Here is a 21,743-nt window from a genome sequence, read left to right on the forward strand (position 1 = left end):
GATCAGCAAGAGACAATGAACTCTGATTACTAATCACTAATGTGTCTCTATTTTTTTTATTAGTAAATTAAAGAGATGACTTAATGTAAGGAGGAGTTCTAAGTCATTTCTTGCTTTCCTTCATAAACCATGTCAGATCAGATAGCCTGCTAATGGGAATCATCAGAATGATTTTGGTGGAGTTGCATTCCTCTGTATCAGTTGAAGATGTGGCTATTTGTGTATTTTCTATTTTTTTTTTTTTTTACCTTTTTTTTTGTGAGAGAGAGAATTGCAAGAAAAAGCAGAACATATAGAAGTATAGAAGTTACGTCAAATAGGTAGTTATGAAATTAATTACTGTAATCACCAAATCTATATTAATTTAAACTCATCAAGAATTCCTTCACCTCTGGTAAATTAAAGGAACAGTGTGGCCCCATGCTGTTAGCTGGTGGATCAAGTAAATTGCATCCTTTGAAAGACATTGGTGGTGAATCACATACTTGCATCTTCTTTTTGCATTCCCATTTTCTGACACCACTGAAAAATCTGATTCCAGAATGGATGTCTGTGCTATAACTGGGGAATTTTACTGCAGGGAAAGAAGGGAATGAGGAAGACGTTTCAAATTTTAACAAAGTCTGCAATTGTTTCACTCTGTTTTTACATCCCTTCTTCACATAAATATGGGCTTTAAACTACGGTCTGAAAACAGAAATGTTCTCTCATACTGACTGTAGAACAGTTCACGCAATCTGTGGAATACACTTAAGACTGAGAGGCAAAATTTGAGTTCCTCTGAAGTTCTAAAACCTAAATTTCTTCAGAAAAATGAAGAGGTGGTTCATGGGAAATACTTGTAAGTCACTTCCACTGTATGCTTATGCAGGAAATGTTCAATTCCTGATACGCGTTACTGCGCAATATAGTCCTTATTCACCAGATACAGTACTTGCAAAATTGCTATAGAGAATATCAGACAGAATGAATAGCAGTGAGTCATATTTACTTAAATTTGGAGAATATAATGTTTTCTATCTTTTTCCAGCTCTGAACAGTAAGTAATTAGCATAGCTAAAGTTAAAAAATCACCATCCATTGAATCTATTGATTGTCGCAGATCAGTCTATAATATAGCTGGCCTTTATTCTTAAGCTGAGCTCAGTACCACTGTTGGAATTTCTTGGAGTTATGCATTTTCCTGTGGAGGTTCTAAGCTGTCATGCCAACCAAGACTGTCTTAAAGGAAGACTTTGGCTTCAGAACTGGCTTGCTATATCTCATAGTTTATTTTCTGTGTTGAAAGGTTATAAATATAGGAAAGCATCACTTGAATTCTGACATACTCTGTTGGCTTCACCCCTTTTGGCATTTCTCAAACATATAGGCTAAACAAGTCAGTGCTGTAAGATAGGTTAAGTCTATTTTGGATTTATAGGCAAAATTGTTTTGGTTGAATGTAAAATGCTGGCAAAGCAATGCCATCCAACACCTGGTGAAAAAGGGCCCTTCAAATTAAAATGATATTCTAAGTCTCGGGTGTTGTTATTATAAGTCAAAGTTATAATTCCATTTCAACTCAAAATATATGTAGAATTTTGTTTTAGCCTAATTACCATTATGTATTGCTAATGAAGTTGAACTTCTACTTCATTTGGAAGACATGCATGTTAAAATTGTAAAATTGCAACATGTATATAAAAAGATGCATTTGCAAAATGTTCTCCTTGATTGTAAAAACTTGAAGATACAGTACAATATACTTCAACATGCCATGACTGCTGTAAATATTTTTCACTTTCAGAAACCCGGATGCTGAGATGTACAAAGTTCGGGAAGGTATACTTGCATTCATTAACTCTGAAACTTGTGGTTATTAGTATTCATACTTGGTGTTTTCTGGTCTGCTGCTTTGCTTCATCAGCTGTGTTTCATCAGATATAACCAGTGTTTGGATAGTAACTTCATGTTACTAACTACCTAGCCTGTGAAGAGATAATCATCAGCAAAAAGAAGGATTTGAAACATGGCTTAACAGACATTTATTAAGTTGGTTTGTGTCAGTGTTTGCTTTTTTTAGTATTAAAGTACAGTCTTAAGTTTAATGAAAGACAATAGGACTAAAGGAACATCTTGTATAACCATTTCTCACACATTTTGTTGCAAAAATTCCCCAAATATAAAAAAAGCATAGACTCTCTCTCTCTTTATATATATACGCATATAAATGTATCTGTAACAGACTTTGTGCCCCAAATTGAACTATATCATCTTACAAAGCATTCACATAACAAAGTGATTGTTCCCTAACACTGTATTTAGTAATGATGAGACAGTTTTAGCCTTCAGAGAAACAAACTGTAGTCACTGTAAATAAAAATAAAATAATAGCAGAGGTGGTCTCTTTTCTTCCTTCTGTTTATTGTTGGCTGCACTGAAGGAGAATGCAAACGTGCAGAGATAAGAGAGACTTGCAACAAGGTCTCATGTGGGAGGGTTTTCCCCACAGATGTTTTGCCTCTGCCCACATATTCTGACAGAGCAAATACCTAATGTTTATCAGTATACAGTGCCTTATCCACTTCTGTAGAGTTTGCCTGTGATGAAATGCACCATTTCTTTTTGTGTGCCTGTGTAAATACCTGAAACCCTCTATCTGGGAGACAGTGCTAAAGCTCTGCAATATATGTGTCTGTGGAAAATCCTAATGAGACTGGTATACTGCTTCAAGCTTTGCTTGGATTTCAGTTTCAAGGCATGTGGAAGCATTTTATTTTGCGAAGCCCAGCCCTACTGAACTTGAAAAGTACAGCAAGCATAGAAGTATAACAACTTCCCAGTACTTTTAATTGATCTGGTATTTCTACAAGGTGCCACCCTTTTCCACACCTCCTGCCTCCTCCTTAAGTGACTCAGCCTCTGAAGTAGAAGTCTCTTGACTTTTCAGGCAGCTGGATGGAGAACAACAGTTCAGCTCTCTATCTGCTTTGATTGTACTTCACTTCCAGGTATCTCCAGGTTGACTTACCATACTGAACCACGCTAGGACATTGACTTCTACCATATCTAGGTAAGAGCATTTGTTTTATGCTTATATATACCAAGTATTTAAAGTCCTCCATTTTCAAATGCTGTGTGATTTTGCAGTGTCCAGCTTTAAGGAATCTTTTCAACAAGTGAATGTGCTATGAAAATTCGTGTGTCTCAGTTTAAGTCTTCAAAATTCCCTCCACCTTTCTGAAATCTTCTCTTGCCCATACTGTCTTAGTTACATGATTAATTACTTTTTATTACTAATTGTAGTTCTTTGATGATGAACTCACAGTTCAGACCCCTTTTCACAAATGGTTGTTTTAATGTCATTTTGTCACTTTTACTCTATGGCTTGACTTACTGTTTCTTTACTGTTTCTTTGGAATTTTTATCTAAAATGAAGTAAAGTCTATTAAAATATAATTTACTCGAATTTGCTTTAGTTATAAGATTTTTCAAAAGAAAATAGCAATAGATTTTTCTAAAGAACAAACCACTCATGAAATATTAAGAATTAATTTCTACCTTTGCATAAGGTATAGCTTGTTCTTCTGTGATACAGTGATTTAGCCACAGCATGATGTGAACTCAGGTATAAACAGGAAAAGTTCTTTATTAGAAATGTTGCAAAATGAAAGGAAATAGATTAATAAAAAAATCTAAAATAAATACCTTCTGTACCCCATTAAAACAACAACACACATTTAAAATGGATCAATATTTCTAGTTACAAAGCACATACAAATTTGGGTTCTGTCTTAGCAGTTGATTTTTGGCATACATTAGGGACAGTTCCAAGGCATAATTTCTTTCAAAACAGAATCTTCTCCACCCACATCCTGAAAAACCAGTTTTGAGAGCTCTTTCTGCTACAAATAGATGAATGACTTCTGTCTTACATTTGTGTGTTCGCTGGTCCAACCTTGCTTGTTCTAACCTTGTCTAGTGTAACTTTATGTATGTGCATGTTATTCCTATTCTTTACAAAGGCTATTATGAATACTCTGGCCCAAACTATGTAGTAAAATATTCATTTATACACACTGTATTCTTTCCAGAAGTTTAAAAATGTGTTATATTGCTTTTTATCTGATATGAATCTCAAGAAGAAAAATATTCTAGGAATGTGTTTTTATTGTTCTTCAATACAAAACATTCTACAAAATAAAATGTAGTCTACAAAATAATAAAATTGTGGTCTACAAAATAAATGTAGTTGTCTTTTATTGTGGTTTTCAGCAAAAGTTGAGAAAAGTTAATAAATTGCCAGATAAACATTTCAGTTACAGTTTTGATATTCACATGTTCAGTGTTAAGCTTTGACTACTCACTTGGTACTGCACTGAGTGCCTTAGGTTCAGCTGGAGTGGAATTGTTTTCTTTAGAGTGTCTGGCATAGTGCTCTGTTTTGATTCTAAGAGAAAAACAATGTTAACACACTGATGTTTATAGTCGCAGCTAAGCGGTGTTTCACAGAGCCAACACTGCTCTCAGCAAAACGTCCAAGAAGCTGGGAGGGAACAGAATTAGGACAGCTGACTTAAACTGGCTGAAGGGATATTCTAAACCACATGACATCAAGTGGAAGGAGTTTTGAAGGGGGTGTGAGTTCATCAGGCTCTCTTTTGCTGCTCAGCGAACTAGCTGATGGATGGAGAGCAGTTGCTTGTGCATCATTTGTCATATACAATTATATATATATGTAATAATTACAACTATTTCCTATTATCTTTGTAAATATTTTTTATCTCAACGCACAAGTTTTACTTTGTTTTCTTTGATTCTCTCCCTCATCCCGGGGCGGGGGGGGGGGGGGGGGGGAGCAGTAAGTTAATGTGTGCTGCTAAGATGCCTGTAGGATTAACACTGAGGAACAGCATTATTCTTTCTATTTCGTGTCCTGAACTACAGTCTTGAACTGTGGTAACAGGTGCTGGTGGTAATTTTGGAGAGAGAAGAGCACAGCATCCATTATACATACAGATCTGCACCTGCCAGACTGGACCTTTAAGTCATATGCTTAATAAGGCAAGGTTGGCCGTATGAAGCGTGATACAACTTTGGCTATCTCTTGCTGTGATGGGGACTTGAAAAACAGCTTTCGTCCATGACCAGGAAGTGAACCCATGTTTAGAAATACAAATTCTTATTTATGTATAGTTAGTCAAGTCTGACAAACAATCACAACCTTTGATAGGATCATGATAAACATTCACTTGAGGAGAAATGATGGATGTAGAAACAGCTGACTTCCAGACCATCCAGATTGCATCTCATATGTATGGTTATCTATCTAGAATTGTAATGATGTGTATCCCAGTACCTTATTTCAAAGTTTTGTGATCTTTATCCTTCATCAAGATGAAGTGACTTCAATCAGCTGCTGCTCACACATCTGGGTCTTACTATACTCAAGAGAAATAAATGTTTTACTATATTCAAGATGAAATAACAATGTTTACTAACGTGGTACTGTGATTAAATATGATCAGATGAGATTTTCTTTAATATATCATATCTTTGACACTCCTTTTATATAAATGAAGGATAAGTTATGAGTTAGAGCATTAACTTCAACAGTGCCTATGGAGAAAAAATATAAAAAAGATTAAACCAAAGTAAACCTTCATTTTATTCAATCACCAGTGTAGTTATTTTGTTCAGAATTTCTCATTGGTTTAAGTGAAGGGAAGTAAATAGTTTAAAACACTAAGGATGTGGAATATTAGTTTTCTAACCTTTCTGTTAAATTTCTACTTGAATGACTCTAAAATTTTGAGCTATAAATACTTAAAAAATACCAAATTTCCACCTTACTTTAGAGCAGCATAGTGCTTCAAGATGAGATTTTAGTGGAAAATGTTGTATTTGGGATAAAGAAAGAAGTGCCTGTTTACTTTCATATGGCAGGGATCTGGTGTTTTTGAAAAGTTGAAACTACAAGGATACAGTACACACATGCTTGAAAACAGAATCAATTTTCTGACTTTTCAGAAAAGAGGATGTACCTGCCACTACATTTTTAGATTTACTTCAATGAACAACTTATGCACTGTGATAATATGCAGTATATTTCAGATGGGGAAAGAAACAATGTAATGTTTCTCTGTAATATAAATATTTATAAATAAGATCTTAATCACTCACATAGCTAGAAGCTATAGAACAGAAACACTGTTTGGCTGTAACTAATTCAGTCTAATGTGGAAAAAATGATTCTTATGCAAAATGCTTGTATTATTCCTGTTTGTTTATTTTTTTTTAAATGTGTAAATGTGAAACCTAATTATATAGAAAGCTACAGCCCAGACCAAATCAAGGAAGGCAAGAGGATTCTGAAGTATGGGAGTATTCGGAATAGCTGAAAACTAGAAGGTCTAACTTCAAACATTTATGGCAGCCTGAGGTCTTCTGCTGATCAAGATATGGAAATGAGATGTAGAATTGTGAACACGGTTATATGTCGACTTCTGCTGCTTTCCAAATAACTTATTACAGAAGCTACGGCAAAGTAGAGGACAGACTCTTTAGCAGGGTCTGTGGTGACAGAACAAGGGGAAATGATTTCAAGCTTAAAGACATAGGTTAGATATAAGGAAAAAATCTTTTACAGTGAGAGTGGTGAGGTACTGGAAGAGGTTGCTGAGAGAGGTGGTGAATGCCCTGTCCCTGGAGACATTCAGGGTCAGACTGGAGAATCTGATGTAGCCCTTCATTGCAGGGGAGTTGGACTAGATGGCCTTTAAAGGTCATCTTTCAACTCTAAGGATTCTATTATTCTATGGTGGTTCTACCACCAGCTTGAAGAGGCATTTGATTACCTCTAAAGTCATGTTTGAAGATATTTTTCTGGATTAAACTGTGTTTAAATTTCTCAAAAAATGTGGGGAATTCTGAATAAAGAACTGCTATGCCCTAAAACCTTTTGGGAGTAGCTCATTGGACTGGCTTGGGCAGTTTTCATTTTCTTTTAAAGTTTACTGACGCTGTTTCTAAATTCAAATTTGCACTGAAGCAGCATTCCTGTTTGTTTTTATTTTGCATTCCAACAGAGTTGTTTGGCTTCAGTGGCTGAGCTCTTATTAAGAAAACCTGAACGTAATTTACTACTATACTACAGAAGACTAGAGCTTCTCTTTCTCACAATTTGATTTTAGAAGTTAAAAACTTTTTTTTTTTTAAGGTCTTCATAGTTATGGGATGATGATAAACTGTTCACTGACCTGTGTGAATAGTGTGTTGGTTTTAGATTTTTATAAGTCTAAGTTTTCAAACTAATGTGATTCTCATAGCTTTCTGTCCATTCCTCTTTTCACATATGCAGATGCACACACTTTTATGTAATAGTGAAGACCAAGAAAAAAATGCTTTGAATTTTATCCTGCCTCTTTATGCAAGATTCTTTCCATTTTTAAGATCTTGAAATCTAATTCTTCCTCTGATGACTCTTCATCATCTGTGCAGAGACCAAATTAGAAGGGTTTTTAATTTGCATTTCAAAATTGTAATGGATTAATCTTAGATATACAACTTGAAAGTACCAAAGCAAGACATAAACCTTGAGGACAACATGACATCGCGCTGTAAGGCTAAATTGCCTGGGTTTGGAACTTCTGAATGCCTGACGCTTTTTCAGTGCTGTCTGTAAAAGGTATTGAGCTGTTTCTAACACTCATTGATGCACTCTACTTTGGGGCTTGAAGACTAGGTAGTAATTTATTTTGGATGCTGTACGCATGTGCAACAGAAATATTTTTTTTACCCTGACAACAATGCAAACTGAATATAGGATGAGATGACACACAGCTTCAATTAAAAGATGAAGAATGAAAGAAGCAGTCTCACTGTGGAGTGCTCTCAGTTCTCTGCTGGACTTTGTTTTGTCATGCATGGATGTAAGAGGGAATAGCAAGACTGTTTTGCAGTTGTTTTCAAAGTCAGTATTCTCAATGCATTTTTAGTTGTTCTGTAGATTTTAAAGTCAAGTCTGAAAGCATGTGATTTCTGTTTGCGTTGGGGATAATTTATTTTTCGGAACTAATATCTGTGGCTTTCTTTTTTATTTTTAACAAAGGCGTAGGAAGGATACTTCCTTGTTAGTTCTGTGAAAAAATTCAGTTTCCATCATGAATCTATGGAAAAAAAAAAAAGGCAGCAGTATGCTGTGAAGTCTACATAGCAATTTCCTGCTGTTTTAATGAGAAATATTTCAAATGCAAAGTACAAATTTTTAACTAGAAATTTTAATCCTTAGAATATCGACATTTGATCTGATCTTAACAAAAGAAGGCTCTTCGATGTTTTATGATACTCTTCCCTTAGATAATATCTTTTAAAATCATTAATGGAAAATAAATGGAAGTTCCTTCTATAGAAACTACTTTTATTTCTCCAGATGAAAAAGTGCCAGCACTCACTGACATACTGAAATGTCAAGCTTCTTATTATCCAGGAACTGACTGAAATAAAGAGCAGTATCAGATGTCCAGTGGTTGCTAAGTTGAAAATATAGCTGAAAATATAAATAAATCAGAACTATCATCTTCTTTTTTTTTTTTTCTCATATGACTGTGACAGTTCAGGAAAATGTATAGCAAGAATATTCATTATTTAAAATAGATTGCCTGAACAGTTCCCAGGAAATTCAGTACATATCTACTTAAAACCTTGTATCAGTAATTTTGAAAGGTATTTTGTAACCTGCTGCAAAACAAATAAGGCTCACTATAGACCTGAACATATTTTTATTGGGTGAAAATCAGATCCAGCAGTGACGTGTTTTCTACATGAATTTTGTCAATACGTGCTTGGTACTAACAACTAAAAGAAAGGAGTGTGGCTCAGAGTCTTCCAGTCTGCTTTCAGAATTTTAAACTCTTATAAACACCTGGAATTTCACAGCTCAGTAAGACAGATGAGGACTTTTGTTCTTCAATACTATTTTTAAATTTATATACATTTACTTTATAGTAAGATTTGTCAATGCTTTCCTTTTTTGATCATCATAAGCTCTTTTAATAATTATTTGGCAGCAGAAACATACAAAGGAATTATATGCTCTAAGTGCAATTCATTGTGGCATCCACTGGTTGATTTTGTTTCCATACCTTCATTTCATCGTTATTTCTAATACCTTTGCTAAGCTTCTGCCAAAATTTGACACCACTGCCTTCCATCAGTAAAGAAACAGCCACACGCTCTAGTCTGTCAATCTCCTGTTTACATCTGTAAGATACAACAGTGTCACTCAGAGAAAGTTTGTGACTTGTCAATGAATGTCTCTGTCACAAAAACTGTTTTCTTGTCCTGCTCTAAATCTTAGCAACCTGACCAGTGGAGTGCGTTGAGAAAATCCCAGCTTAACATTGTTTTCTTGGAAAATCCTGCTTTTCAAACAGAAAACTGTTTGCTAAAGAGTATCATGTACTTGTTGTATCATGAACTTATGTTCTTGTTACTATTTTTTTTTTCCTTAAGGGAATTTTTTTGGTTATTAAAATATCATTATGTTCCACTTGATATTTTCAATATAAGACTGATAATCAAAGTTTCAAATCACATAATGAAATTTTTGCATGACTCAACTCCCATATATATTTTTAAATCAGCATATTTGCAGGCTTGTTTTTAACCTCGTTCCAGACAGGGAAAGAAGTCAGTGACTTGTGAACTGCTGCAGGGCAGAAGAACCACCTCTTCCTCCTTCTCCTGCTCTGTCCTCAGAGCCCTGCTGTTAGCTGCAGGCCACTGAAGCTGTGAGACCTGTCATCAGGGCTGGGTGAGCCCACGTGTGCTCCAGGCAGCTCTCTGAGCCACAGGCTGATATCATCTTCCCACCTGAGTCTTCTCCTCTGAAGGCTCTCATCACCACGTATGCTCTCAGGGAAGAAGTCCAGACAAGAAGAGAAAGATGAGCACAGATGCAGGGCAGGATTATATATTGTCTTAATGAGGGATGGAAAAGTGAATACCATGTCTGAACTTCAGTTCAAAGAAGGCTGCAGCTATCTCTAAGCCATTCTATCTTACTAAACTTGTCCAAGGAGCTGATCAAAGTGGCGTATGTATTTACTCTGACTTCGAGGCTGATTCCTAATCTTACTGCCATCTTTTCTTCTTCGTGTTTTATTTTAGATTCCCACAGAAGGACACCCTATTGAAGAAAATGTCAGCCTTCAGCATACGAAAGCAGTCTCCTAATCAAAGTGGTAATGCTAAATATCCTTCAGTTTCTCCTGGGGCCTCTCCCACTTACTGTTTGCAAGCACTGCTGTGCCCATTGAACAGCTCCCTTCCAAGGCACGCCAACACTCTTTGGTAGCAGCACTGGCATTGACCACCCTTTGACAGTCATATGCAGTTGGACTCACTACAGCTGCAAAGAGTAGTTTATTAAGACAGAGTTCCCAGGGTGGTGGTGGAGTCACTATCCTGGGAGGTTTTCAAGAAAAGGCTAGGTGTCATGCTGAGTGACAGTAGTGGTACTGTGGTGATGGGTTGATGGTTGGACTAAATTATCTTGGTGGTCTTTCCAACCTCAATGATTCTGTTATTCTATGATTCTGTGTCATGTCATGCTTTTTCTGGCAGAGGTTTAGGCCGAAATACTGTGCTGGGTAGCATATCCAGGCAATGTGGTACAAGATGGCAGTTCCCCATGGTATCCTGGTTGCTGTGGAAATCCCATGGGAACATGGCAGCTGGGCCATCCATTGCCCATTGACTTCAATGGAGAAAAAAGAAACTGTGGAAAATTAGAATGGAAGGGAGAAGGGAGAAAAGTTGTTTAATCATTGTCAGATGGGACATAATATTTCTAAAGATTTACTGTTTTGAGGTGCCTGAGGGCCTGCCTTTGGTGAGACACTAAAGGTCTCAGAGCATCAAGATGGCCACGGCCATGCTTCTAGGGCTGACCAGGGCTGGAAGGCAGCTTAACCACAAGTATTACTATTGTGCAGCCTACCCAGTGGATTGACTGCAAAAATCTTTATTATTTGTGTATTTTCCTTTTTACAACTTTCAAGAACTTGTGCTGATGTTGCCATTTTCTGTAGACAGTACTCAGTGTAAGGCAGCCCTGCTGTATAGAGGCAGAAGACAGAAAGGGAGCAAGCATTCTGCCCTCTGAGGAGGGCTTCCCAGGAGCAGCAAAACTGGAAATGTCCTCTGGAAATGCTGGAGGCATGCACTCTGAAACAGGCTGTATCACCCATGCCCTTGAGCATACTGAAAATCAGTATTTTGCTTTATTCTGAATGTTCATCAACTCTGGCTGAATTCACTTGGGTTTGGGAGGTAATTCCTCTGCTCCCATGTTCAAGCCCTGCTGAAAAGATTAAGGCTGAAATAGTGAAGAAACAGTATGAATAAGTGACTAGAGGCATCTGTATTCAAATCTGTACAGTGATAATGACATAAACTATTGCCAAAATAAGAAGAGAGTATGCTCTGTCTACCTGTGCTCATGTGATCTACATGGTTGCATCAGATATGTATTCAATTTTTAATTGAAACTTAGGAGGTAGCTGATTAGATTAGAAATGAATGCTGTTCAGCAAAGTGTAGGCCTCATGCACTAGCAAATAACTCGTAATATTTCTTGAAAAATAAACACAGTGTATATCCTTTGGCTGCTGCTTTTATAGGAGATCTCCTGAAGCCTTATGTGCACTGAACAATTTTAAAAAGCCATGTTTTCTCTGAAATCCAAATGATTTTGGGTTAGATGATAAGAGTTTTCATAAAATGTCATTAGAATAGAAAAAAGGTTCCATATAACAAGTTAATAACCGGATTCATATTGAGTACTTCTTGAACATATTATGTTCCTGTCTTCAGTTCAAGATTTAGAGGAGGTTGTGGCTTAAAGCAAAGCACAGATTCAGATTTATTGCGCAGTTGAAAGCTGCTCTGGCAAAAACTGCAAGTATGAAAGGAATGCTGGAGTTACCTCCACTCTTTGCCAAAGAGAAATTTTATCTCTGGAATGCATATACTTCAACTCATATTTTTCCTACTTTCATGAATTAAAGTGTTGGATTTTCTTCCAGTGCACATGATTGCACCAAATTGAAAATATCTACGTATTTATGAAAATAGGAAGCCACAGTTCTTGACATTACATCTTCATTCAAGTCCTTGATTTTTGATTGTAGTCTGTATTATTTCTGTGTATCTTCATCCAAGTCTCTACTGCGTTCCAGTCATTGCTAATAGCATCAGTATACTCAAAACAATACATATTTTGAGCAAATGCCCTTAATACAGTTTTGCTTGCCAATTACAACTATATCCATTCTTGGCAGTGACTATGAGACAATGACATTGTTTAAACTGATGAAGTTCCTTCCTCTCTTCTGTTTGCAAGAAATGAAGTGAATTTTCAATAGATACTTCAGTGAACCATAGGAGCTATGCAGGGAAGGCTGCGGTATTTTCATTTTTTGAAGTCTTTAGCACAGGTTTCAATAAATATTTTTAAGAAAGAAACTAGTTTAAGTGTGAGAGAACAGACTGGTACAGAAATTACGCAGTAAGGACAGATGATGTTCTGATCTTAATTTGTGACTGTCAACATGTTCTCGAACACCTAGCTTTGATGTGCATATTCATTTTGTAATAGTCACAAAGGGATGCATCTTTGTTGCTCTAAAAATAAAATTAAATTTTGGGATCAAGACCAAGAGACAGCAATACACATCTATACTCTCACATCCATGCCTTTTAAATGTTTGTCCCTTCTGTAGCACTTAGTCTTGGAGAGAGCTAGTTCAACAAAGAAGCAGAGAACGTGCCTACAGCTGAGTAAATACAAATGATAAGGAGTCCAATCCTTGAATTGCTTCACCGGCCTTCTTTTATTTGGTGGTTGGATATATCTGCAATGAAAAAGAACAAATAAGAACAGGCACAGTTTGGTCAGCAGTTAAGTACAGAGTTTGACGACTTTTTTCATGGTATTATAGTATGCTTTTTTCATGAAGAAATGTATTTGAAAGATAAATCTTGGCCACTGTCACTTAAAATAAATGTTTTGGTGTTCTGTTATGATTCAATGTACCACTCACTTACTTTCTTGTCATTTTTCATGTTATTTATCATTTTTCAAGTTACCACTACAGCTGATGATCTTGAATCAAAAGCAAGAGCTACATTTTCTTATAATCACAGCAAAATGTCAAAATACAGCATTGAAAAATACACAATATGGACTGTGAAGTGTGATCTTCCTTTAAAATGGAATGTCCTTATTGAATATCAGATAATAATGTCTCCTGAAATGTGGTATGTAACTACTTTTGCTTGGGAATTAGTATTTCATGGAGAAAATCATTAAGGTCTCTGAAGGAAAACCTGAAAAGTTCAGTGTTTTTCATCAGTCAGGTTGTTGACTAACTGGATGCCATTGATAAAGATTTTTTGTATGAAATACTTTACCTTTTTTTTTCACCAGGAAAATGTGGAATTTCTAATAGGGCTCAGCTTCTAGTCCTGCATTTTAAAGAGAAATGTTGTAATGGCAAAAAAATCATTCCACTTCAAAGAAGAGGATGGTATGAAACTCAGTGGGAAGAAAAAGAAATGGAAATAATCGATAATAGTTTAAATATTTTTGTTTGTTCCTGGGGCAAACTCCTCATAAAGAGAAACCAAAGGAAATAAAGATTAGCTTTCTAATACAATGAAGAACATATATTCTCACAGATCAAGTGAACATCATATTATTAGTTACTCAATATACTAGATATCAGCATTGTTTTAGGTTGTTTACATAAGTAAATAAAAATTATATACATGTGCATGTTTGTTGTACTATTTCTCTTGAAAACCTTTGAAAACATAAAAATACTACGTTTAGAAAAAGTTAAGCAAAACTAAATAGTTGGTTAGAACAGAGAACCTTGTTACTTAAGCCACTGAGGGAAAAGCTTCAGAGGGAGTCTGAGCCTTTTGAGGAACCTGAAAATTCAGAGAAGTTGGGCTGGATGTGGGTGGATGACCATGTGATCATTTCCAGATTAGCTTTCACTTGAAATTTGTATCCTGTCCCACATCTAAAAATACAGATACCACATACCCAGATTCCCTTGAGAAATGGGAATCATACATTTGCACCTAGAAAAACCATTGTATTTATATTTCATAATTCCTCTATCAGATCTGTCATATTTGTTTAGAGTTAAAAACATATCCCAAGCTGCTTCGTATTGAGGATGAAACTGAATTCAATTTGGTAAACTGTCCTTCTGCATTCCTTTTAAAGTTGAAAGCATTAAGTCACAAACTTTTCAAAGAAACGGACTGCACTAAACAAGATCATCAAACATATTCTTTGTGCTTTTTCTTTTCTGGTGGTAAAAAAGCTGAACTTTCACAGATTTCACCCTTTTTAACAGTACTTTTTAATAGTAAAGGTTTCCAAAGCTTTCTCTTGCCTTCATTTTCAAGACATGTTTCTCTGCATTTGTAGATAAGAAGAGCCCTTCTGTTGCAATTAAAAGCAGACAGCAAGCTAATCATGATGTTAACAAGCGACGGACCCTTTTGCAAGATAACAGCTGGATAAAGAAGAGACCTGAAGAGGAAAGGTAGGAAAGATCTGAAGTACATTTCTTCTGTCTTCAGGTTATCATGCTAAGTAAATATTTTCTTTGAATGTCTACTTTTTCATGAATTATATTACCAAAAATGAAATAGATCTCATAAAATAACTATTATTTACTCATCTTGATGAAATATTCATTTTGTCATGGAACATTAGTCTGTTGGACTTTCAGTGACTGTTTTGTAGTAGGACTTCTGTGCACTGAGTATTTAATGAGATGTATTGAGCATCTCAAGCCTGTGCTTTGCATGAAAAGTCCCACATTTCCTGTTTGTATGTTCCAAGATTACCATCCTACTCTTTTTCACAGGTCTGAAGACTGTAAACCTTGACAAATTCCTCTAAGGAACTTAGTAAAGTCAGAATCATTTGAAATTTACTGTAATGCAAACTGGTGCTTGTATTAGAGTAGAAACTCCACGTAGAGACCAGGCCCTCCACAAAGAGCACACAGGAAGAGATAATTCATATTCCGAAATGTTTGGAGTAATCTAATAGGGAGTTCTGTAGTTGGTGTGGCTATAGTGGTAGTAAATGGCTATGAAATCTGACTGAGGACAGAAATTTTTTGCCAAGACACGTTTTTCTATTGTTGGTATTCAAATTTAAACTAACCACTGTCTTTATTCTCCTTGTAGCGCTGATGAAAACTATGGAAGGGCTGTGCTTAACCAATATAAATCCCAAGATAGCCTACACAGGTATCATAGCTTATCTAAATATCTTTCTGATGATACTGACGGAGAAAACGCAACACCCTTCCATTATAACTTGTTTCTTTAAATAATAATCCATTATAAATGTGACTTTAATTTACCATTGTAGATCTGTTCTCATTTTAAATCTGACATAATTATTAAGCTGATGATTGCAATAGGTACAGAATTGGATTTATTAACACCTGAACAGTCTAAAATTCCGTATGAGACTTTAATTCATTTTCTATATTGTTTTATATGTGATGAGTTGTTTAATTAAACAGTGACAAATGTGTCATTTTTTAACCTTTTTTATGGCAGTAGCGCAAATGAAAAGGAAGATCAGAAAACTGCACTTGGACGATACAGATCCGATACTAACTTGGACAGGTACAGATGTTTTTCATATGTATTTAATTTTGTGATTCTTATACGTATAAGTAGTCTCAAATATGAAGGTATGAATGAGATAAATTATGTATCATTTTTTTCTATTTACTAAGTAGAAGAATTTGACTGATTTTTGCATGAATTGTAAATTAGACAAATGGAAATGTGATTTGGGAAAAGGTTCTTTTTGAAATCTTGCTCTTCTTCCCTTGTATCAGTTCATGTGGACTCTTGTGCTCATAAAAGTAAACACCTCCACACAGATGACCCATTTACTCCTTCCCAGTTTCCTTTTTTTCAAACTGTAAATCAGCATCCTATCTCCAACAGTTCAGCACATGTCTAATAATTAGTTCTTTCCAAATTCTTGTTGCCACTTCATACTCTGATCAACATAAATATCAGTACCATACAGGTATCTTAAAGGTGCTTAATTTAAATGTTCTTATCAGTGTTAACTTCTGTCTAGTTCTTTAAGACATGATCACAACAGTATTTGCAGATTGTTTCTGCAGAAAATCTTCAAAATTCAGTCCACAATTATTATCTGTTATCAACAAGACCCTATCACTTATCAGAATTTAATGCATACTCTGTAGAGAACATGGACCTGTTTGGTTGGATCTTGGTACTTTGTAATTTTGTTTGATGACCATGTTTATGGTGTTGTAAGACAAATGATTGCATTACATTTACTGTGTCCATAGAAAGCTGAAATAAAATGGGCTACAGTGCTCTGTGATTCTTCTATAGTCTGATGAATTCTACTGTATTTGTTCCTTCATCATGAAGAAGTGAGCCTATAACTTTATTTTACTTACTGCTTTTCTCCATATCTTTTCTATCTCCATGTTAGTCTTTTTGACCGGAATGTCCACCTCAGAGCACACCTTACACATGTACAGGAATATAGCAATGGTTTCTGGTTCATTTGCCATATCTTTTCTCATACTTCATAATGAATTTGCTCTTTTGAGTATCGCTGAGAATTGAGCTCATTTTCACAATATTATCTTTATAACTATAAGACCTCTTTCTTGAGTGATAATAGCTAGTTCAGAGATCAGTTGTTTTTCTTGGCAGGCATTATTTTGCATCTAAGAAAAATGAATGTCACCTGCCATTTTAGAAATCTAGTATTTTAACACATGATTCTGAAAGCCTTGCCAGTCAGCATTTGCTTTGATTGTCATGAGTTAGTGTAATTGGCAAGCAACATTGTCTGGATTCTCTTTTCCAGATAATTTCCAGATATATGGAAAACTCAGGTCTTGTACAGATCTCACTTTCCACTCTGAAAAAAATACCATTTATTCCAAACCTATATTCCTGACTTTTTAACCAGTTGTTTGTGCATGAAAGAACTCTATTACCACACAGTAGTTTAGTTTATTTAATAGTCTTTAATGAGGAATTTTCTAGGAATCTGTTCGGAAATGCAAGCAGACTGTATCTACTGTCACTCTTACCCACAAACTCATTGACTCAAAAACAAATTTAAGGCCTTATTTTTCAGAATAGAAGCTCTGACTGCTAGTTTAGAAGCCATAGGGCAGTTTCACTATCTATAGTGTTGACGAAAAGTATTGTCCTGAACATCCCTGTCCAACTGGGAATTTCTGTTTTATGATATTAAAGATGCCTGAATTATTTTAGGTTGTTAGCTGCCTGTGTTCTCATACACACAAATATCTAAGATAAATTGTTATTAATATGCAACAGGTGGCAAAAAAATAAAGAAATGTTCATATATATGAATGAACATTTCTGATAACTGATGTGGAATTAAGTGAATAATGTTGGTTCTATGTTAAAATGATAAAAATGAGGAAGTAGGTAGTCAAGTTGTTTGTTTTTTTTCTCAGTCATCGTTAGTCTTCTCAAATCTGTGATATCAGTAATTTCAGGATTAATTCATACACACCCATTGCCAGAAGGCACTTCTGTGAATATGAACTATGTGTTCTGCATCTTCTCAAATTTGCAACCTGAGGCATAAAAGGGTGTAGTGATGTATTTTCTCTTAGCTCCTTTTTGTAGCTTGCAGTTCAATTTGGTATTTCTGCTTCCTCGGTAAGGATGTTGTCCACCAGGTACAATTCCCTTATTTTCTTAAAAATTATTTCTGGCAAGAATAACAGTACTAAAGAAATCTCAAGCTTAGAACACAGCAGTTTTCAGACTAGCAATATTTCTTAGTTTTCTGTGTAAAAAAAGAATCATTCATTATTTTTTTTTTTTTTCCTCAAAGCTAAAATGTGTAGCTGAAAAATGTCTTTTATGATTATGGAATGTAAACGAAAATCTAAAGCATTGTTCATAGCTTGACAGCTTTGAGAAGAATTACCTTCATACTGGAGATTTCTCAGCTGCTTACAAGTAAAATAATTTTTGTTTAGCTAGGATGTTGTAAAATTGCAGTCTACTGTGCAGAAGGCATGCAGATGTTACCAGTTTTAAGCCAGAGATTAGAATCTATCCGAATTTCTACTTTTTATCTCTTGTGGGCATTACTCCAAAGGACATGGATTTTCAGAATGGGATTCTATCTAGATAAATGTGTCTTCAATAGCTAGTTTGCAAAACATGTAAATAGTCCTTGAAACTCTAATTTAAAAAATTGGAAATACACTGCTCGAAGAGTACAGGAGTAATTTGATGTTCTTCAATCTATGTAGAAATACAACAGTGAAGACATATCTATAAGCCATTTCAAGTACAGATATGCTTCCCAACTCCTGTCATTTCCGTATTCAAGGACATTATTGTTGGATATCCTAAGTTCAACCTTGGAGGCATTCGAGGTCAGGATGGAAAGGGCCCTGAGCATCCTGATCTAGTGGGTGGTATCCTTGTCAATAGCAAGAGGGTTGGAACTAAATGATTCCTTCCAATCCAAGCAATTATATGATTCTATGATAACCCAGTATTCACAAAATTTGAACATCAGTTTCAGTATCAAGGAGCTGGAAGAGATGTTGGGGCTGTCTACATGTTTGCACCATTGGCTGCAAGCAAAAGAGTAGATGAGTTGTGAGAAATCTGTAGTTTGACTGCAGTAGATGCACATATACTGGCACATAGTTCTATACTTCATATATCAGAGAAAAATTGTAATATTAAGATGTGAAGATAAGCTACTATTCAGTGGTACTAACCAATTTTTCACATCTTGAACACACTATGCAATATTTTACTTATGTGTAAAGGGAGATGTCAGTAAATATGTCTACAGGTACAGAATAGCTTTCATGCATGGAATGGCTGAAAAGAAAACATTTTGTTAGCTTGGAAAAGAATGTAACGTAGGGAAAGTGTGTAAGGAAGGAATTTGACTGCTTTATTTTAAGAATGATAAGATACTCGATAAAAATAACTCAATTTAAATAACAGTTCAAAGAAAATAAAGAATATTTGTGTTTTTTTGTTAACACAAATTAACCTTAGGTGTCACCATTGCATGATAACGTGGAGGTTAGATATTTAAATTGGTTCAGAAAAACCAATGGATAAATGCATCATTAATCCAGAGGTGTCTGTTGTAGATAGCAGTGTGCGTACAAACTGTGTATATTCTTCCACCACTGCTTATCAGAAGCAGAAAAGTTGTACGTGGAAAAGTTAACTTTACAGTTAACTTCTTTTACTTTTTTCAAAACATTACTACATTGAGCAGCCAGATGGATGCCAGGTGGACCCTTTAAGTCTGACCTAGAATTATTAATATATCACCACTTAAAGTATTTTGCTTAAATTTTTGAAAATAGGAAATGAAACTCTAATGAAATGCTTGCTCAGTGAATTAATTACAACACTTATGTTTGCATCCACAGTACAGTTTGCAAGATTAGTGAGACCTCTAGTGATCTTTTGGGAAACTGTAGCTGCCAGTCACTGTTACAAGACAGCCATATAATGACGTAGATATTTGAGCAATTGAGTTTAAGAATTAAAGAAAGAACAGATTGTGTCATAGTGTCTTTGAAGGATTTTCTTTAAATACAACCATCTTCTGTGATGGCTGGCTGAAGGCAGCTTACAAAAGGTTTTGTACATAATATTGGATTATAAATGTCGAAATAATTATATCTATAGTAATGTATCTATGGGTACGTAACAAGAATTAAGTAATTTCCATGTGTAATTGTTGCAGTTCAAAATATTTTTCAACTAATTTAACCAAATATTTAAGATAAACATCTCAACTTAGTATTTGTAATTTATTTACTTAAATTTATACTTGAGTTCTTTGGACTCTCTTTCTTCTTACCAGAGGACATACTCCTGAGCAGGCTGGTGGCACTACTCAAGGGAGGTTGGACCAAGTGACCTCCACAGGTCTTTTCCAGCCTCAACTCTGTGATTCTGTGATTTCATTTATGGATTAAATATACATATAAGTATTTAAGTGTTTAAACTGTGTTTCAGCTATGATAGCTACGTAATGCTTTCTGTGAAAGTGTGACAGGGCTTTGGGCAGCAACTCTAGAATACTTAAGAGCCTTAAAAGTCATGATTAGTTCTTAGTATAATAGTTATGGCATAATAAAATCAATTTAAGGTAAAGCAACATAACTTCTGTGATAGATGGTACTCCTATAGGCCATTACAAGGTTTTGTCAGGCATTTTTCACTAGAGCATTTTCAAATCATATTGATCTCTAAAGCCATAAAGAAAACCATACTGCTGCATCTCTCAGGGAATGGTGAAGTGGATGGAAATAGATTACCTTACATGCTGTTTATCTGAAAAACACTGCATTCTTTCTAGTGTTCAGTTATAATTCAAAGGAATTGCTATATATTCTACTCAATTTTATTCTATTCTAAAATTAATTGTTACAGCAATAAGGCTTAATATATCACTTAGAATCTAAACATCATATTCTTTTAAAACAGTTTTTCAGTGAGCTTAGACTGTTCAGATTTGAATGCACTACATTTATATTGTCAGCTTCTCTTCTGTACCTTTTTTGTGGTGCTATTAAATTTGTTATCTGAACACAGGACAAAGGGATACTTCATCTTTTAATTTTATTCAGTGGTTTAAAATAAAGATCTAGAGTATGTATTTTGAATAATTTCTGTTTTGTTTGTTTATTTTTGCTTTTTCTTTTTAAACAGAATTCCAGGCAGTAGTGATATCGACAAAATAAATAAGTCTCCCACTCTAAATAATAAGCAAAACAATAGGTAAGTGTTTTGGAAATGTTATCATCTAAGCATTATATATCCAGGTATTATCATCCAAGTTACCTGTAAATATAGCAAGAATGTTTAAAGAAATACTTAGTATGGTATATGGCTTAACAGCAGGTTTCATTTCACCATTTGACATCTGGAATGCAGCCATCCATACCTAAGTTACCATGGACTCTTTAACAGGGGGGGTAGACTCGATGATCTCTTGAGGTTCCTTCCAACCCCTGTCATTCTGTAAAAAAGTGTCTTTTGGTGGGTAATTCAACTGATGTCTTTCAGATGCTTTGTTTTTAGAACAAGAGGAATTATTATTTCCTAGAACTGCCTATTTGTCCACACAGATTAAAAGAAAGGTCAGCACAGATTTATATATTTAAATTTCATACCAATTATTTAAGAAATACAGGGTTTTAGATACAATACAGATACAGAAAAGGAAGACTGAGAATGTTTTGAAATCAATTCATTGTGGTTATGTTCTAGAGCTCTGCATTTGTCTGCATGAATTCATGAGGAAAGTCAACAGGGGAAAAAAAAATCTGACTCAGGTTTTCACTGGAAAATATCACTGAACTTTGGCCAATGGAAAACTTGGTAACCAAGTTGTAACAAAATATTTTTTGATAGCAAGGCTGATTTGTTTTTTTTTTTTTTTTAGTGAAAATCAAACAGAAAATTCATGGTTTCTTTGAAGGCTTTTATTTTTTTAGAAGTTCAGATTTCATTGCAAACAGGTTAAAGCCAAAATTTAATTTAAAATAATATAGCAGAAATACTGTGAAATAATATTTAAAAAATATGTTATGATTGAGAGGTGACCATAGGATACA

General features: G+C 35.0%; 1 protein-coding gene across 1 annotated transcript in view; it reads left to right on the plus strand.

The window, feature by feature from the left end:
- Positions 1–2,944: 2,944 nt before the first annotated feature.
- The window catches only part of SCEL (sciellin), a 52,306-nt gene continuing 33,507 nt past the window's right edge, over positions 2,945–21,743 (plus strand). Inside the window, exons 1-6 of the mRNA XM_042868494.1 lie at positions 2,945–3,052; positions 10,150–10,223; positions 14,489–14,606; positions 15,262–15,324; positions 15,643–15,711; positions 20,836–20,904. Of these exons, the coding sequence (XP_042724428.1) occupies positions 10,181–10,223; positions 14,489–14,606; positions 15,262–15,324; positions 15,643–15,711; positions 20,836–20,904 (362 nt within the window). The 5' untranslated portion in view covers positions 2,945–3,052; positions 10,150–10,180. The remainder of the gene's footprint in view (positions 3,053–10,149; positions 10,224–14,488; positions 14,607–15,261; positions 15,325–15,642; positions 15,712–20,835; positions 20,905–21,743) is intronic.

This window comes from Lagopus leucura, unplaced genomic scaffold (genome assembly GCF_019238085.1).
Source record: "Lagopus leucura isolate 7727_CA_CO unplaced genomic scaffold, USGS_WTPT01 Super-Scaffold_100001, whole genome shotgun sequence".
NCBI lineage: Eukaryota > Metazoa > Chordata > Aves > Galliformes > Phasianidae > Lagopus > Lagopus leucura.